This window comes from Papio anubis, chromosome 2, assembly GCF_008728515.1.
Source record: "Papio anubis isolate 15944 chromosome 2, Panubis1.0, whole genome shotgun sequence".
Taxonomy (NCBI): domain Eukaryota; kingdom Metazoa; phylum Chordata; class Mammalia; order Primates; family Cercopithecidae; genus Papio; species Papio anubis.
Window position 1 is genome coordinate 156,389,576 of NC_044977.1, and position 16,650 is coordinate 156,406,225.

At 44.0% G+C, this 16,650-nt stretch overlaps 1 protein-coding gene across 1 annotated transcript in view; it reads right to left on the reverse strand.

The window, feature by feature from the left end:
* Window positions 1–6,171: 6,171 nt before the first annotated feature.
* EPHB1 (EPH receptor B1) overlaps window positions 6,172–16,650 on the reverse strand; it is a 443,566-nt gene continuing 433,087 nt past the window's right edge. The window contains exons 14-16 of the mRNA XM_003895080.5: window positions 12,062–12,255; window positions 11,076–11,231; window positions 6,172–7,631 (exon numbers count right to left, since the gene is read on the reverse strand). Coding sequence (XP_003895129.1) covers window positions 7,523–7,631; window positions 11,076–11,231; window positions 12,062–12,255 — 459 coding nt within the window. The 3' untranslated portion in view covers window positions 6,172–7,522. The remainder of the gene's footprint in view (window positions 7,632–11,075; window positions 11,232–12,061; window positions 12,256–16,650) is intronic.

Sequence of the window (16,650 nt, forward strand, 5' to 3'; positions counted from 1 at the left end):
TTTCCTGGAGAGATGGGCATGATCAGAAACCGGCACTGGGTAGCCACCGAGGGCTTCTGAGCAGGAGAAGAGCCTGTGATGTTTTCATCTTCCTTTCTCACTAGATCCTCTCATTGCCCACTCTCCCATTTCACTAGAAATGGGTGTGTTTGCCTGATTATTCTCATATTGCCATGGCAAGGCGGGTGAGTTCAATCATGGCTCTTCATCACGAGAGGCTGTGGGAACTGACTAGACTGTGACACAGAAATTGGAAGGTGAGATTGAGTTCTGCTAGGAACTCATGTCATGCTTCCTTTGTTCATCCTCCAAACTGAATTGGAATTGCTTCACTTTAAGCCATACCATCCCTCCACCTGAACTCCCTGCCTTCTTGGGGGTCTGACCTTCTCAATTACCCTCTTTCTCTTTTTCTTTCTCTGTGGAATCTTTTTCATTAGCTTTTAAACATGTTCAAGTCTTTCCCACTAAAAAATAACAAAATAACAACCACCGAAAAGCGCCTCCAGCTACATCCTTTTCTTCTCCTCTTCAAAGTCACCCTTTTTGAAAGACTGTGATGTTCTCTCTTTCCTCGACTCAACTAGCATCTTCTACCAACACCTCTCTGCTGAACCTGCTCTTACCGTGGTCACCCAGGCCTTCCTGTGGTTAAAGTCATGGGCAGTTTTTAATCCTTACCTAATAGTAACCCTTTTTGGCAACACTGGGAATTGGGACCACCATTCCCTCCCTGAGATATTTCCCATTGGCTCTGTGGACACCGCACATTCCTGATTTCTCTTTTTCTGTACTGACTCTGTCCAGACTCCTCTGTGAGCCTTCCTTTGCCTGGACATTGGTTAAATATGGTTGTTTCTCAGGGTCCCATGTGGGCTCACTTTTCTCTCCACTCACATTCTCATGCAGTAAACTCCTCTACCCCTGTGGCTTTAATTACCATCTAGACAAAGGATGGCTCCCAAATCTATATCTTCAAACCAAATTTCTTTGCTGAATGATGCAGCCCTAAATCCAATGGTTCACAGGCAACTCGAATTCGTATTGTCCCCCTCTCCCACAGTTTCTTCCTCCTTTTGTATTCTCTATGTCAGTGAATGGTATCAAAATCCACCCATTTTCCCAAATCAGAAACTTGGAGTGTCATCCTCAACTCTTTCCTCCCTCACCCCTGAAAGCCAATCCCCCTTTCCCTTTTGCTGCTCTCGCCTCCTTTTTATTTCTTGAATCAATCCACCTTTCTCCATCCCCACTGCTACTTCTACACCTTCACCTACGCTGCCAGCATCTGCTGAGATTATTACACCAGCCTTTCAACTAGTCTCCCTGAATCGACTTTTGCCATTCCCTTTTCTATTTTGTAGTCAGAGTGATTTGTATAAAATATAACTCCCTTGCTTCAACCTACTTTCCACAGCTTGCACTCAGAGTAATACATGGATTCCTTATCATGTTCTAGCCCCTGCTACCCGTCCAGCTGCTCAGAGGGAGCACGGGATTCTCCAGCCTCTCCAGCAGTGTGTGAGCCCACAAACATGCCATGTACTCTCTGGCTTTTGAACTTCGGCCCTTGCTGTTCCTTCTATCTACAATTTGAGTTCCACCAACACCACTCCCTCAACTTGATAACACCTTCCATTCCTCAGGTTCCAGTTTAGCAGACTACCTTGGGGTTGCCTTCTTTAACTGCCTGGGACAATGGTAGTGCCCGCCTCTATGCTTCCATAGCCCTCTTCATTTTCCCATTGGAGTTATTTACAACATTGAGTTCTGCTATAAAAATTGTAGTTGAAATTTACTTGTCATTGTATTCTGTCAGAAAGCCATTTTCAGAGTATAGCAGTTGCTCATGTACATGCATTTATGAATTTAAATAAGACCAGAAGAGAAAAACCAAAGTTTTCTTGGGGTAAAGAGAACTTCTCTCATTTAAGAGTATTTCTCGGTTGCTTAGAAGTAGCTCATTTACCCAAAATTTTGTTTTGTTTTCTTATTTCAACATGTTTTTTCTTCTGGTGAAAGGGAGGCCACAGAAATTCTTAAAGTAATAGCGGCTTTAGAAAGGACAAACAACTCTTGGAAGAAAGCCTTAGAGTCGAGGTGTGTAGAGGGAGTTGTACAAAACACCAATGAAGTTTCACTGGCCAGAGAAGTGCTGCCCATCCTCTCTGCTCAGTCAGACATCCTCCAGCAGGACACAGCCCTGGTTCTGCTCTCAGAGGGTTGGGCCATCCTTCAGCTGTGCTCTGCAATGCCCTTTGAATTTGCTGCCATTGTACCAGGGACAACATCAAATTTATTCCTGCATCTCAAGGCCTTTGCACAATGACTGACACTCAGTGGGAGGCTGCTTCACCCCAGGCATGGGCTCTGGGGAAAACTGTGACATTATTTTAAAGATTCAAACAGGGTTTAAAAGGAGCGTTTTAAACTTCACAAAACTAAAATTAGAATAGGCTACGATTGATAGCAGTTAGAGTAATTGAGAAAGATTCCAACCAAATACCCAGGGATTAATTTATTTTAAAGCATGCTCTTTAAGGTCATGGACTTTTGTAGGTGAAATAACGACATGTTAAACTTTCTCAGTTCAAACTTATTTCAATCACCACACATTTATTGTGCATCTTTCATGTGTCAGTGTGTTGAGTGCTGGGTACATAGGTGAGTAGGATGTGCCCTGTGGCCATTTTCATTTGGAGAATTACCACAAGGTTCTGCTAGGATACTATGTGCTAAGTCATGACTCACAGTGGCATGAGAACCCCTCAAGGACCTGTGATAACAGGGCCAGCCCAGGCGGGATGCAGGAGGGAGGGCTCTCCTTTTTCCCCAGTGAGTGATGGAGGCCCACCCATCCCATCCACCCTTCATCAGGTCTGCAGAACACATCCTCCCACCCCCTACCAGGGCTTGCACTCTCTGAGAGGGACTGAGAATTTGTTCTCAGACCTCTGTATAACTGTTCTCATTTGGAAATGGCTGGTCTCAGGAGACTCCCTGGTGGTGAACATAGTTGCCATTGGACCTCAGTCAACTGGAATGACCTTCCAGTGTGATCCAGACATACCCTTCCTCTTTTGGCCACCTTTCTGTGACCTCAGGGATTCCCCTCTACTGTGCCCCTGACCGATGTCCCAATGATATCTTGGACAATACAAAACCTCTCGCCACTTCAGAAATGGCTCTATGACTTCTACATGGACTGCAAGTCTCAGCCAATGCAGAACTCACGCTGATAGGAATCCTAAGGCCTCTTTTAGCACTGTGTGTCCTTGGAGTGCTCTGGATGGTGCCTCTTTGTGGCTGATCCCCATCATGGCTGTGTCTTCCCCCTTGCTTCACTGACAGGGACCTCACCATGCCCTCAGCCAGTTGGTGCCAGAGTCACTAATATTTCTGAAAAGATGATGGAGTCCCAGGCTCCTCCAAAAGGCCAAAAGGCCTTCTTAGAATGCCAGGGAACTGTTAGAACCTTTCATTTTAACTGATACTTTGTAAATTCTCTTCTTCCTGCTGTATGTCTCAGTCTTCCTGCCCTCCGATATTCCTAAAGTCCTATTCCTCAACCCTCACTGGTTTCTCTGCTCTCTTCATAAGTGCACGGTTAAGAAAAACTTTGTGTTCTCATTTAATTCCATTATCCCAGGTGGCCTTGGCAAGAATCCAGTGGCCTGGCTCCACATGTAACGTGGTGGGAAGGAGACATATGGAGAGGTGGAAGGTGGAAAGAAGCACATAATTTCAGTAGTGTATGAATGTATTTGGACACCCAGGTGATACAATAAACATATAATCTGTCGATTTATCTACCTCTCTACAGTCATTCATGTCTTTGAGTGCTGGAAGGGACAGGGAGAGGGTGTGGAAAGGTGGGGCATAATCTCCAAGAATTCTCCACAAATCACCTCCATTTCCATTACCCTTGACCCGGGAACATTAATTAAACACCTCCCACCTGCCCCCGTGTGACCTCTGCCCACCTGACTCCCAGTGGCTGCAGGTGTGCTGGCTGAGCAGTCCCCTTTTAGCTTACGCTCTGGGCTACACAGCATGGCTGCAGGTTCCATCTCTTTAACCTGGCTCTCAGGGCCATGGGCCACTGACCATTGTGCAAAGTGTAAGTAAGTAAGTGTAAGTAAGGGTCCAAATTGGATTTAGTCTTCTGTGAGATGATGAGGCAGCATATGTAGCTGAAATTTAGAGCATTGGGGATCTCACTGACAGTATTCTCCCCACGGAGCTTCTTTGAAGGTGTGAGTAAAGCCCCCTGAAGCTAAATGTGCCAGTGGAGGAGACACTAGATGGGAACCAGCCTCTCCCATCACTTCATGCCGAAAGTGTGAGGGTTCATTCCCTTCTTTCTGGGTATCTCAAGAACCCTGATCACTATGATTTCCTGAAGCAGGAGCTTTATGTCTATTATCACTAATTCTCAGGAAAGTAGGCTGGGGTAATACAGTGGTTCTCAAAGCATAGTCCCTGGACCAGCAGCATCAGCAGCACCTGGAAACTTGTGAGAAGTGCATGTTCTCTAGTTCCACTCTAGACCTGCTGAATCAGGAGCCCAAAGGTGGGGCCTATGATCTTTGTTTTAACAATACTTCTAGGTGATACCAATGCATACTCAAGTGTGAGACCCACTGGGGTAAGTGGTTAAGAGCAAGGAGTCAGGTTGCCCGAGTCAAAATCCTGACTCCACCATTGTGTGATCTGTGAAGGGCCTTTGTCTCTCAGTTTCCTCATCCAAAATTGGCAACAATAAATTACCTGCTACTACTTCACAAGATTACGGTAAGGAAGAGATTTCATGCATGTAAGGCACTTAGATAAGTGCCTGGCATAGAGAACCTGCTCATGAATGTTAGATACTCTTCATCGAAGGTAGGTGATATTTTCCTATTACACAGATGAGGAAATGGAGGCTCAGAAAGATTCATGGCTGGCCCCATGCTGCAGAGGTAATGTGTCTCACTCACTAGCGACACATCTCCTTCCCTTCAGGCTTCATGTGTTCCTGTAGTTCATCTGGGTTGTAGGGGTGGGGCCTTGTGCAGGGCATCTGTGGCGGTTGGGGGTGTCCAGATCTTGGTCGTGCCCACCTCACTGAAAACTGTGCCTTGAGGCACCCTGGTCTTGGCTCTGCTGACCTCTCATGCTTTCCTCTTGTGCACTTTGGGTTCTCGCTCTCTCCATTCTGGGATCTATGGTGAAACCAAGCCAAAGGGTTTAACAGAACTTTCACTTCGAACCTGCTTTGTCCACAACCAGAAGATGAGCTGGCATTGGTGGAGGCGGCAGTGAGAATTCGGGGTTAAAGATTCTGCCAGAGGAATTTAGTGACAGATTAAAATTCATTCCTGTGGAAAATTGAGAGTAGATTAGCCAAATTGCTTAGACTTGTATGATACTCATGGATTGGGGTCTTTGGGGTAATTAGTAAATTGTGCATGGAATTGGTAAGCAATTAATAAAGGGAAATTTTCTCTTCTACTTGTGCGGTTGGTTTGGGGTCCTTTGCAGCCTCAGGCAAACTTGCTGGGAGGAGTTCTGTCCATCTACTTCCATTCTCCAGGGGTTCAGCACATGGATGGTGATTTAAGATGAGCTCCCCTGAATTAATGCTGTACCCCCAGGCCAGTGGGCCGCTCTGAGGGGGTTGATTGTTCAGGGGATCTTGGCCAGTGATTTTAGAAGGCAAGAACCACCCCATATCAAAGTTAACAATGACTAGGGGAAAAGGCTATTATCAATGTAAATATGTATTAAATGAGCTACTTGGCAACCATAACATCTTTCACTGCCTCATATCCCTCCACTCCCAACTGCACGTTCAGAGATAAACCACAACCAAGCAGTCTACATTTACAAAATCGGCCTGGATGTGGACTTCTCAAATGCAGTGTGTAAACTAAAAAATCAGGGTTGATAGTGTATTCATGGTGACTGTTTGTGTTTATTTGCCAGCGACTTCTTAAGCCTCTTTTATTCAGTTTTTCCTTTGGGTCACATCAGTGCCAGTGAGTTTAATATATTCTGCTTCTTGGCATTCATGGGGTCAGGGATGTGTTCCCTCCCTCCCACATTAGAAAGAAGAAAGACAGTTTTTAAGGATTCTCTTGAAACTTGGGGACAACCCACTGGGGTCCAGGTATACACACTCTGACACCATTTTACGTAAACCCAGACATGCTTCTGCTCATTTTAATTAGACAGATAAAATTAGCAAGGAGATTAAGGTAAAAGGAGAAATCAAAAATAATTAAATGTTAGGTGGAATTTACAAAAGTGAATTGAACGATGAGGTACAATAAGGAATGTAAAGAGAAACACAGACACATTTGAAACATTCCTCGGATGCCACGCGGCTTAAGCCAGTCCATAGGTAAAGCAAGAATTCTCCCTTGTCACTTCTTGAATTGCAGATTCCAGTGATGTGAAAGAACATTCTCCAGAAACTCTTTCCTTCTCCTTTTCTTCAGATGTTATCAGGAATAATTAATCAGTCAGTATCATTCCAGGATGGCCCACACTGCATCCAATTCAAACCACTCACCTGTTTCCTGTCTGAATTTGCAAGCTTTTTATTTTTTTCCTTTCATTTTATTTTTCTCCCTCTCCTCTCTTCCCATTGAGCCAATAGGCCGATTGGGCCAACCAGAAAGCCAAACCAACACCATATTCCAGCCCCTTTGGATTTCCTAGGGACAAAGACTTCCCAGTTCTTCTTTCTTGTTTGCATCTGTTATGAACAAGCACAGTCATTTTATAACGCAGACATACATATGTGTGCTTTGGCACACGGAAACAGGTTTTTCTTTTTTTTTTTTTCTCCAATTTGTGGTTTCTTTTTCCTTTTTGCAGAAAATGCAAACAAAAGAAAAACGAGGTTTTCAATTGAAGGTACATCTCTTCTTCAATATGAAGACATTAATTGAATTGGTTGGATCCCCATGCAGTGGTCAGCAAAGTCCTTTGGCAACTGACAGAACAACATCTGGAGACTCAGGAGCTGGGTTTTGTTTGAAGAAACTTCCCTACAGGAGTCATGAGCAAAGGGAAACGAGTGTGGGAGAAGGGAGGGGACTCTCAGGGAGGAGTACAAAAGGAGAAAAGAAAAGAATGTCATTGGTGAGGAAGAAAATGGAACACTGCTTCTGTTTCTTCCCTCTACCTCCTTCCCTTTCTTCCTGTGGATGGGCAACTCCAGCCCACTGAGGATGGGAGCTGGGTTTACTCTTGTTCTCCTGATGCATATTGTTTTGCCTTCACTTCTGTTGAACATCACCTTTTTATATTTTTATTATTATATATTTGGTTTCCCACGGCATCTCAAACATGCTTCTGTCACTGAGAAATGAAGGCTGCCTATTAGCAACAGGTCCGGTTGATTCTTCACTGATGGAAATGCATTCCTCAGCTGGGAAGCCAGTCTCTCCAGTACATTCCACAGTGGTCAACCTCTGGTCCCCTTTGACCTTGGTGCTTTTCCCTCCTCTCTTTCCCCAAGAAACAAGAGTTCTCATGCCATTGCTGTTGGTGACTGACTCATCTGGACCCTCATAGAATGAATGCTGTTCAGGATCTTCTTCTGATGGCCTGCTAAGGTGACCCCTATTCTCAGGAGGTCTCTAGGAGGAAAGAGCCAGAAAAAAAGTCACTTTAGTGTTAGGTCAGCTGTTCGCAGATCAAAACTCATCACTAAAGCCGTGCTCCTGGGAAGTAGCCATGCTACAAAAATCCAACTAGCTTAAGTTTACCCAAGTTTTTGGCAACTTGCAATTAGAGATTTTCCTGCTCACTTTCAGTTTCTCCCTCTTCTCTAATACCCCCTCAGCTTAGACAATCCTGGGAGTGCTGCGCCTTGTTCCAGGGGTGTGTTCCTTATGTACGGGCTCTAAGGCAGCCCCTTCATTGTCTCCTGACCCTCAGATGGACTGGAATTTTCCTCTGCTATTTTTTAACACTCCAAGTGCACACTATATGGGGCTTAAGTTATTCTGTGGAGTTTTCTGCCTAAATTAGTGATCACCCGCTGAGACTGAAAAGATATGGGGCTCACCTGGTCTTCTGATGTTTTCCCCTGAGTTTCCATTTTCTGTCTCCGTTTGAATTTTAATGTAAGTATTTTTAAGAAGAGTGGTCTCAAAATAACTAAAATATCTGCCCAATCAGGAATCCAAGGAATATGTCCAGGATAGAGCACTGAATTGGATTAATAAGAACAAGTTCATGGCTTATAGATGACCTGTGCTAGATCCATGCATTCTTTCTCAGTTAATAATAATACATAACACTGCTTGAATGCATCCCACGGGCCATACACTATCTCATTTAAACCTATGTGAAAGCATTTCACAAAATTAGAGAAACCACTGCAAACTCAATGATGATAAAAATTTAACAGTAACCATTTTTTGTGTGCATGCTATGGGTAGATAATGGATCAAGTACTTTGCGTGTGCCATTCCATTAACCTCCCATCACAGACTAATGAGATGGGCATTATTATTTATAATAATTTATAAATTATTTATAAACAAGGCAAGCAGGGCTCAGAGAAGTTAAGTAATGTGCTCAAGGTCACAGAGTAGGTGAGCAGTGGTGGAGCTGGTATTCAAATACAAGACAAGTTGGTTCTCAGCACCCCTGCAGGGATGCTGGCAGAACTCTTCTAAGGTCCTGACTGTATTTCCTCTAAAGCCCCCCAAATCCGGCACAGCTGATTGCTTTCTACACTGCACATCAGACCCTGGTGAACCCTTGGATGGATCTCTGTCCACAATGCCTTGGCTGTCCTGCCCCATGCCCCTTTCGGTTAGTAGTCAGTCTCCCAAGGGATGCTGCTGGTTGAGATGCTCAAAGTGTTCGTGTCTTTTTGGTAAATACTTTAGGGAGACATGCTTGAATTTTGAATTCACAGATTGTCCCACAATCTATTTTATTAAGTGCTTATTTTCCTTTTCCTTCTTTTACTTCTCAATAAACAAATCAAATTGCTCTAATAGTGTGTGGACATGCTTTACTTTGAACGAAATCCCTTAATTTACAGTTTCACTTTCCTTTTGGTCTTCCCCTTATCTTTTTCATGTGATTATTCTCAGACTGAGAGAATTCTTTTAGATCCTGGGGGATTATGTGACAATGGCCCCCATACGCAGGCAAATCACAGTGGGAAAATGGAGTAGCCAGTCTTCATAAACACCTGATTCTGTCTCTGAACTCAGTCCCTCTGATTATCTAGGGGCATCAATTTTCACTCTAAAAGATGAGGAAGTTGGTTTTCCACTGGGGAGTGCATCTTTTGTATTTATTAATTTTTGCTGTCTATTTGACAGTCATTCTTAATGGCAGGAACCATCTTTTTATGGCATCACCAGGAAATGAATCTAGTTTTTAAGAAATGTATTCTGATGTTCAGTGGATCCAAAGCTAGACATACATTTAAACCATCTCCCTGGAGAAAGTGGTGGCTCCACCATTTCTGGAAAAAAAAAAAAAAAAAACCTCAGAGAGGTGGAGCTGGACTCCAGGAATACTGACAGAAAAACCGTCAGAATGTCAGGAAGCTGTCCCTGGGGGCTCAGCTGCGAGGTGGATCACCACCACTCTTTCCTGGGACTCAGCAACTGGTTTGCCCCAGTTGCAAGGAGGAAATCCCAGCACCTTGCACTGTGCCCATTGTATAATAGGTGATCAATACGTGTTTGCAGACTGATGGATGAATGAATCTTCTACCATAGGAAATGTATATTACAGGCTGCCAGATTCCACAATATGTGCTATTGGTACATGTTGTAGCCCACAGGGCCCATGAAGTCCCCCTGTGTGTGTGTGTGCGCGTGCGTGTGTGTGTGTGTTTGAAGGGTAGAGTTAATTTCCTAGGTAGGATTATGTGAGCTTCTGTGAGTATAGAAGGTGAAATTTGACCCTTGCCAACCTTAATCCAGTGGTTCCCAAACTTTGCTGCACATTAGAATCACCTGAGGAGCTTTAAAAATCTCTGATGCTCAGATCTCACCACAACTAATCAGAAGGTATGGGAGTGAGAACCAGGCATCAATAGTTTTTAAAGGTCCTCGGGTGATTCCAGTGTGCAGCAAAGCCTGGGAACCACTGAGACCCTGGGGTGGACAGGTAGCAGAACATTGAACTGGCAGCCAGAAAAGCAGGCTTGTGTCTCAACTTTGCCACTTGTGAGCACTAATGTCACATAAGTTCAGAATCTGCAGAATGGAAGGGGTGGAACTAGATAAATATTTCCCAGACTACAGTTCTATAAAACCCTGCCCCTCAAAAATATGGTTCTATGGTATTTAATAATTTTAAATGGGTTCCTTTATTTCAGGATTTCTCGTGGCCTTTATAATGCTAATATGAGCAGTGAATCTCCAAGAGGGTGATAAAGTGCACAATATTTCCCAAATTTATTTGACTGCAGGACCTTTTTTCCAAGGAGAACCTATTAACATTTCCCACAACTGGTGCTTCTCTGAACATTCTTAGGGGAAATGCTGGACCACATGGATCTTTAAAATTCTTTCTGGCTCTCATCTTATTTGAATAATTTTATTTTGTGTATTCCTCCAAACTCCTGTGGGAGACACAGACTGGTAAATAATTGTGGGGGATGGAAATGCATGCTTATTGACAACTGCTATCTAAGTATAAGGACAAGCCCCCCACACATCTCAGACTGTTGCTGAATCAGTGCAATGCTTTTCCTGCTATGTTATTTAAAGTACTGGCTGTCTGTGTTCTTTCCATCTGGATGTTCTCTTTGATGAGTCGAGTTTAAAAACTTAAATGGGGAAGAGACTCTGGGTGATTAGGCAAATGACATATGGCTATAACTTTGAAGAACTCTCATTTGGGGCCCAGAGTGGATTTCCACCTCCCCACCCCACCCTCACATCCCCCTACATCTTTCCAAGGTGCTCCCTGTCCAGGCCTGGTCTATACAGAGACAGAGCTCCAGGGATGAGGCCAGAAATAGGACTCACAGCATCTGCAATAGCAGGGAAGGAGCACTGACCCCTAGGTGTGGTCTGGACAGAGAGATTCTCATCACTTACTCTGATGTCATCTGGGTGACCAGCTGGAGGGAGGTGAAGCCAGCAGTGAGGAAGCTGTCCCTGTACTGGACCATTTTGATGGCGCTGAGCCAGTCATCCACGGTGGTAAAGGCCGTGAAGTCTGGGATGGAGCGGTCGAGCAGGGGCTGGGAAGGCCTGGTGAGACAGAGAGGGGCAGATGACCACACACTGCAGAGATGCATGGACAGTGCCCCAGTCTGGCCTGACAGCTGACTTCATGGAAGGCAGCATTCCTGATGGAATGAGGATTATAGTGGAGCCCTGAGCTGAACCTTTCTTCCTCATGGAATCCTAAATCAGCATGACTTCTACATCCAGGTGGCCAGTGTCTCTGCCTCTGGGTACTGTCACAGGTCAGTTAACCCAGACAGGCAGATTGACATAGTGTTCAGTCTGAAGGGAACGGAAGGCTCCCAACTCCTTTGTAAACCAAAATTTAGGAGCCTCACCATTCAAAGACATGATCCTTTTAAAAATATGCATATTTTACCACAACCTCCCCAGATATATTGGTAACATTTTTTTCCTAGTTTCATCCTTAGCTATTTGAAAAAAAAAAATGGAGCAATGAGAACTACTGCCAACCTTCTTTGGCACATTTCAAAGCAGACACCCAGGTATCCAAACCAGAAATCCGGGTGCTATCTTGACATCTCCCTCACTCTCAACATCCATGTCCAATCCTTCACCAAGTCATAAAGATTTTGTCTCCCAAATTGCCAAAACTCATTTACTTTTTTCCACAACCATTATCCTGATTTAAGACACTATTTTCTCTATCACGATCATTGCAATGTTCTCCTACCTGTCTTTCTTCACGCATGCGTGCTCTCCTCAACATAAGGCCCACACTGTAACTAGATACTGTTTAAAAAATTTGAACATGATCATGGTTAGAGGCTGCTGGCTATGCCCCTGACCATGAAACCACCCATATTTAGGGATCACTATTTCACTAGACTCACACAGCGGTGATGGTTGCCACAGTCTTGAGACTTGCCGGGTTCCGGATCATCTTGTCTAGGGTGTTGACAATCTCTGCAAAGCGGGGCCGGCTGTTCCGGTCCTTCTGCCAACAGTCCAGCATGAGCTGGTGTAAAGCAGCTGGACAGTCCATGGGTGGGGGCAGCCGGTAGTCCTGCTCGATGGCATTGATGACCTGCAGTGACATACAAGGAACAGGTGTGACTGTGTGACTGCCACCAGCCAGTCACTCACACATCATCCCCTTTATATCCAGGCTGGCTCAGATGCCCTTGCTCTGTGCTCGCACACCTTCCGCTGTAATGGATTTTCTGTGCACTTGGTTTATCCCCCTAGACTTTGGGCTCCTAGAAAGCAGGGGCCACATCATAGTACTTCTTTATGTCCCCAGTTCCTGGTGCAGGGCCTGACACACATGGACCTCTGTAAATGTTTGTTGAAGAATGAGCCAGTGAACAGCTTGAGCATCTCCACTCTTTAAGAAGACATAGGGCCCAATTCTGCCTTACTGGAAGCTGGTGGCACCAGGGGTGATGAAACAAAGACATGGGAAACCCAGTGAACCCACTATTTATAAAGGATGTCCTCAAAACTTGTGGTGGACTCATTCTTTCATTTGGAAGGGAAGAGAAAGGAAGGAAAGGGATTAGCATTGGTGGAGCACTTACTCCATGCTAGAGACCCTCTAGATGCCTCCTCTGCATTATTTGTCATAATCCTCATGAGGCAGCAACATGAATGGACTTGGTTAAACAAATTGGTTCAAATCAATGACAACAGTCAAAATAACAAGGTGGTCTAAAATGAATACCGTCAATCAGATTTTGGTAATTTTCACAAACTCCAGAGAGTAATTTTGTAAAGATTCTAGGAACATTAAGTACTTTGTCTGTTTTTCAGATCTTTGTGTTTTTTCATCCAGTACATCTTAACTTCAAATGCATTTAAATCAATTATGCCTACTCTGTGCTTTTTACATTAAAAAAATAATTGTAAGTGACCCAAGTGCTAAACATATGAATTTATTATGGTACGCCCATAATGCAACAGAAGGCCTAAAATACAATGTACGCCTTAAAGTGATACTACAAAAATCTACCTATTGAAATGGAAATATGCTCATATTGTAATAGGCAAAAGAGCTGGCTGCATAACTTCAGGTACAGTATAATCTTGCTTTTGTAAAAAACAAAATAAAAACCAACTATTATACACATGCATAGAAAAGACCTTAGAAGGATATACAGCATGGTGTTAATAGCAGTTGCCTCTGGATAGGCAGAAACCTGAATATTTTTTATGTTTTTCTCTTTGCTTGTTTGAATTTTTTGTTTTCTATAATAATCCTGCATTGATTTTATATTAAAATAAATAGTTAAAGCATTTTAAACAACAAAGGAAATAATTTGGACTTCAGGGGGTTTTTGGTGTTTTTGCCTCTACTTATAAATAATCCGATTCATTTCAACTGATTATTCTTTTTTATATACTTTATAAATTGCTCAAAAAGTGAGTATTTTCAGTTAGTTTAGTTTTTACAATTTCTATGCACAGTATGTAGGACATGAGACAGGACATGAGATAAAATGATAACCAAGTCACTGGAGATAATCAAGGTGTATTAGTTCTTCCATTCAATAGGGTGAAAATCAAGCATACAAACCATATCAATTTTATTACTATATTTAAAAATCCAGTGACTGGGAATAGTTTCTTTTGAACACTGTGTTGCACTGACAATCTTTTCTCTCCTCTAAACTGTAGTCAATCAAATTCCCCTGCTATCCTCTGAGGACAACCATTTTAACCCCATTTCCCCATGAGAAAATGGAGGCATAAACAGTGAAGTAACTTGCCCAGGGGCACACAACTAGCAAAAGATGGGGCTGGGACTAAATCACAGCGGTGCTTGATTTTAAGTTTTGAATACTTCAAAAGCTGCATTTCCTAGGCCTCTGTTGGGCTGTAAGAGTAATCTCAGCCTGGAGAACAGCCCCTGGAGGTGTCTGATGTCTTCTCGGTATGCAACAAGGGCATGGAGCTAAACTAAGTAATCTATGAGAATGAGCAGCTGGGCATCATTCCCATCAGCCTGGCTCACAAACCCCGCACCCTTTTCCAGTTCCTTCCAAATAACTAGATTGAGGGTCCCAGTCACAGAATCTCCAAGTGGGATTACCCATTGAATGGCCCCTGGAGCTCCTTCTGGATTGCATAAGGGCAAGTTAGGTAGGACCAGCAGGAGGAGCTAGAGTCCAATTCAACCTCTCACGGTGCTAGGCATCCCCAAAGTCTTCCAGTGCAGGCCAGTTAACGTTCCTGGTGGTCCCCTAAACTAATGCCATCTCTGCTCAGGTCGTTAGATGTTAGAGCCCCAGATAATAATTTTCCTCACTGACAAGCTCTACCACCTGTCCTGGAACAAGAAAGAGCACTGGAGTCAGGGCCTTTCTGTGAGAGCACAGCTCCATGGTGTGACCAGCTGATCCAAACTCTTCTGGCAAGGGATCAAGAGAATGGGTACCCATACACACGCTGAGTCTTCTCCCTGTAAGCTCTAGACTGACTGGAACTCAATTCTGTTTTCCTTGTTGCCTCCATAGCATGGCATCATGGCATCCCACTGGCTTTTTTTTTTTTTTTTGAGATGGTGTCTCACTCTGTTGCCCATGCTGGAGTGTAGTGGCACAATCTCGGCTCACTGCAACCTCCACCTCCCGGGTTCAAACAATTCTCCTGCTTCAGCCTCCCGAGCAGCTAGGACTACAGGCACACGCCACCACGCCCTGCTAACTTTTGTATTTTTAGTAGAGACGGGATTTCACCATGTTGGCCAGGATGGTCTCGATCTCTTGACCCTGTGATACGCCCGCTTCGGCCTCCCAAAGTGCTGGGATTACAGGCACGAGTCACTTTTTTTTTGAAGACTGTTCTGGTATTTGTGTTTTGTATTTGCTCTTTGTTTGGTATGTTTAGTTTCTTTTTAAGAGGACATCAAAAAGCCACTGATTTCTCCTTTCTGGGCAGGTCAGCTAGGAGCACAGGCCCATTTGGCTGTGTTGGTGATAGTACTACATAGTGCATAGACCTTGGAGGGCTGGTTTCAAATCCAAGCTCCATTTCTTCTTAGCTATAGAACCTTGGGAGAGTCACCTGACTTCCTGAAACTTCACAGATGAGATTGTTACAAAGATTAAATGACACCGAAGTGATGTGTGTTGAGCACAGCACAGATGAGTAGTAGGATGAATCCTTATCACACAGAAGGTGTCATTACGGCTGTGTCTATTATAGTAGATGTCTTCCCGGCAAAGAAGGGAGCTACTACTGCTCATTTTGGAGGTCCAGGAAGATAATGTTTAAAAGCATCAAGGACTTTTCTCACTTTGCAGGGTACAGCATAGCCGTGGGAACCCTCTACCATGTTTGTGTTTAGAAAATGGGACTTTACTCCATTTGTTACTTCTTGTAAATAATTTTGTTGTTATTACTTGAGCTGATAATCTGGGAGCATTAATGCTTCTTGCGCATAGGGAAAAAAGTGTGCTTTACCCTTCAGCCCAAAGGAAAAAATACTGAGGTCTTTCATTGGTATATGAGTAGCATTTATCCACTCAAGTCTTTGATTGAAGTACTATGCCTTTGGTGATTTGTATTATCTTCTTTAGGATTTGTGTGTTTTCTAAATTTTTGAGCACATGAAATTTATAGTTAAATTACAACATCATTATATCAAAAAATAACTTTGGTCTTCTAACAGAACTTTGAGATCATTCTCTGTCACACTTGCCTCACTAGCAGGTATGGGGAACAGGGAGGAGGAGTGGAGAAACACCTTCATTCTGGCTATCTGATGATGGCTGTAAATGCCAGTGACCAGGTTTGAATTGTATGGAAAGAGATGGCCTAAGGTTGGAGGCATAGTGTGTCCTACTGAGCAGAGTTGAAAACAGAAGTGAGTTCTGGGCTCCTTTCATTGGTCCATAAAAGGATGAGATAAGTGGCTACTGAGAAGATTGAAGATTAGAATGAAATCAGATGGCATTTCCAGAGAGAAGTAAAAGTAAAGCTGTGAGGGTAAGGAGACCAGTCCAGGCAACTGTTACCCAGAGCTCTCTGCTGTCTCACTTTGAAAGTTCAGCGACAACTCTTTTGGCCATTGCAAAGGCCAGTGTAAGCAAATGTCCTGGGATCTAATTAAAGGGGCAGGGAGGAGGTGTGGTGAGGGGTTGCCTTTATTCACCTGTACTGAGAAATGGTAGGTACGCGGGTTCGGTAGGGATCAGGTGCAGGTAGTTTGACCCCAGGTGCTCTCTGGGACTGGATGGAGTGACTAGAACTCCTCTGGGAAATGGGCAGAGCCCCTCCTCTTGCCCTTGTATTTTCAGGGCCTGCTCCCAGCTGCCCCCAGACATGTATTTCCCATTAGTGAGTCAGGCTGTGGGTAGTGCCTACTCGACCTTGCACTGGAGAGAGGGAAGTGGAGGAGCTCAGAGTAGTGGAGAAACCAGGGTAGAGCGGGTTAAGTCAAGCTCTGATGTTTCAATAAGACTGCAGTTCCTCTCCACAG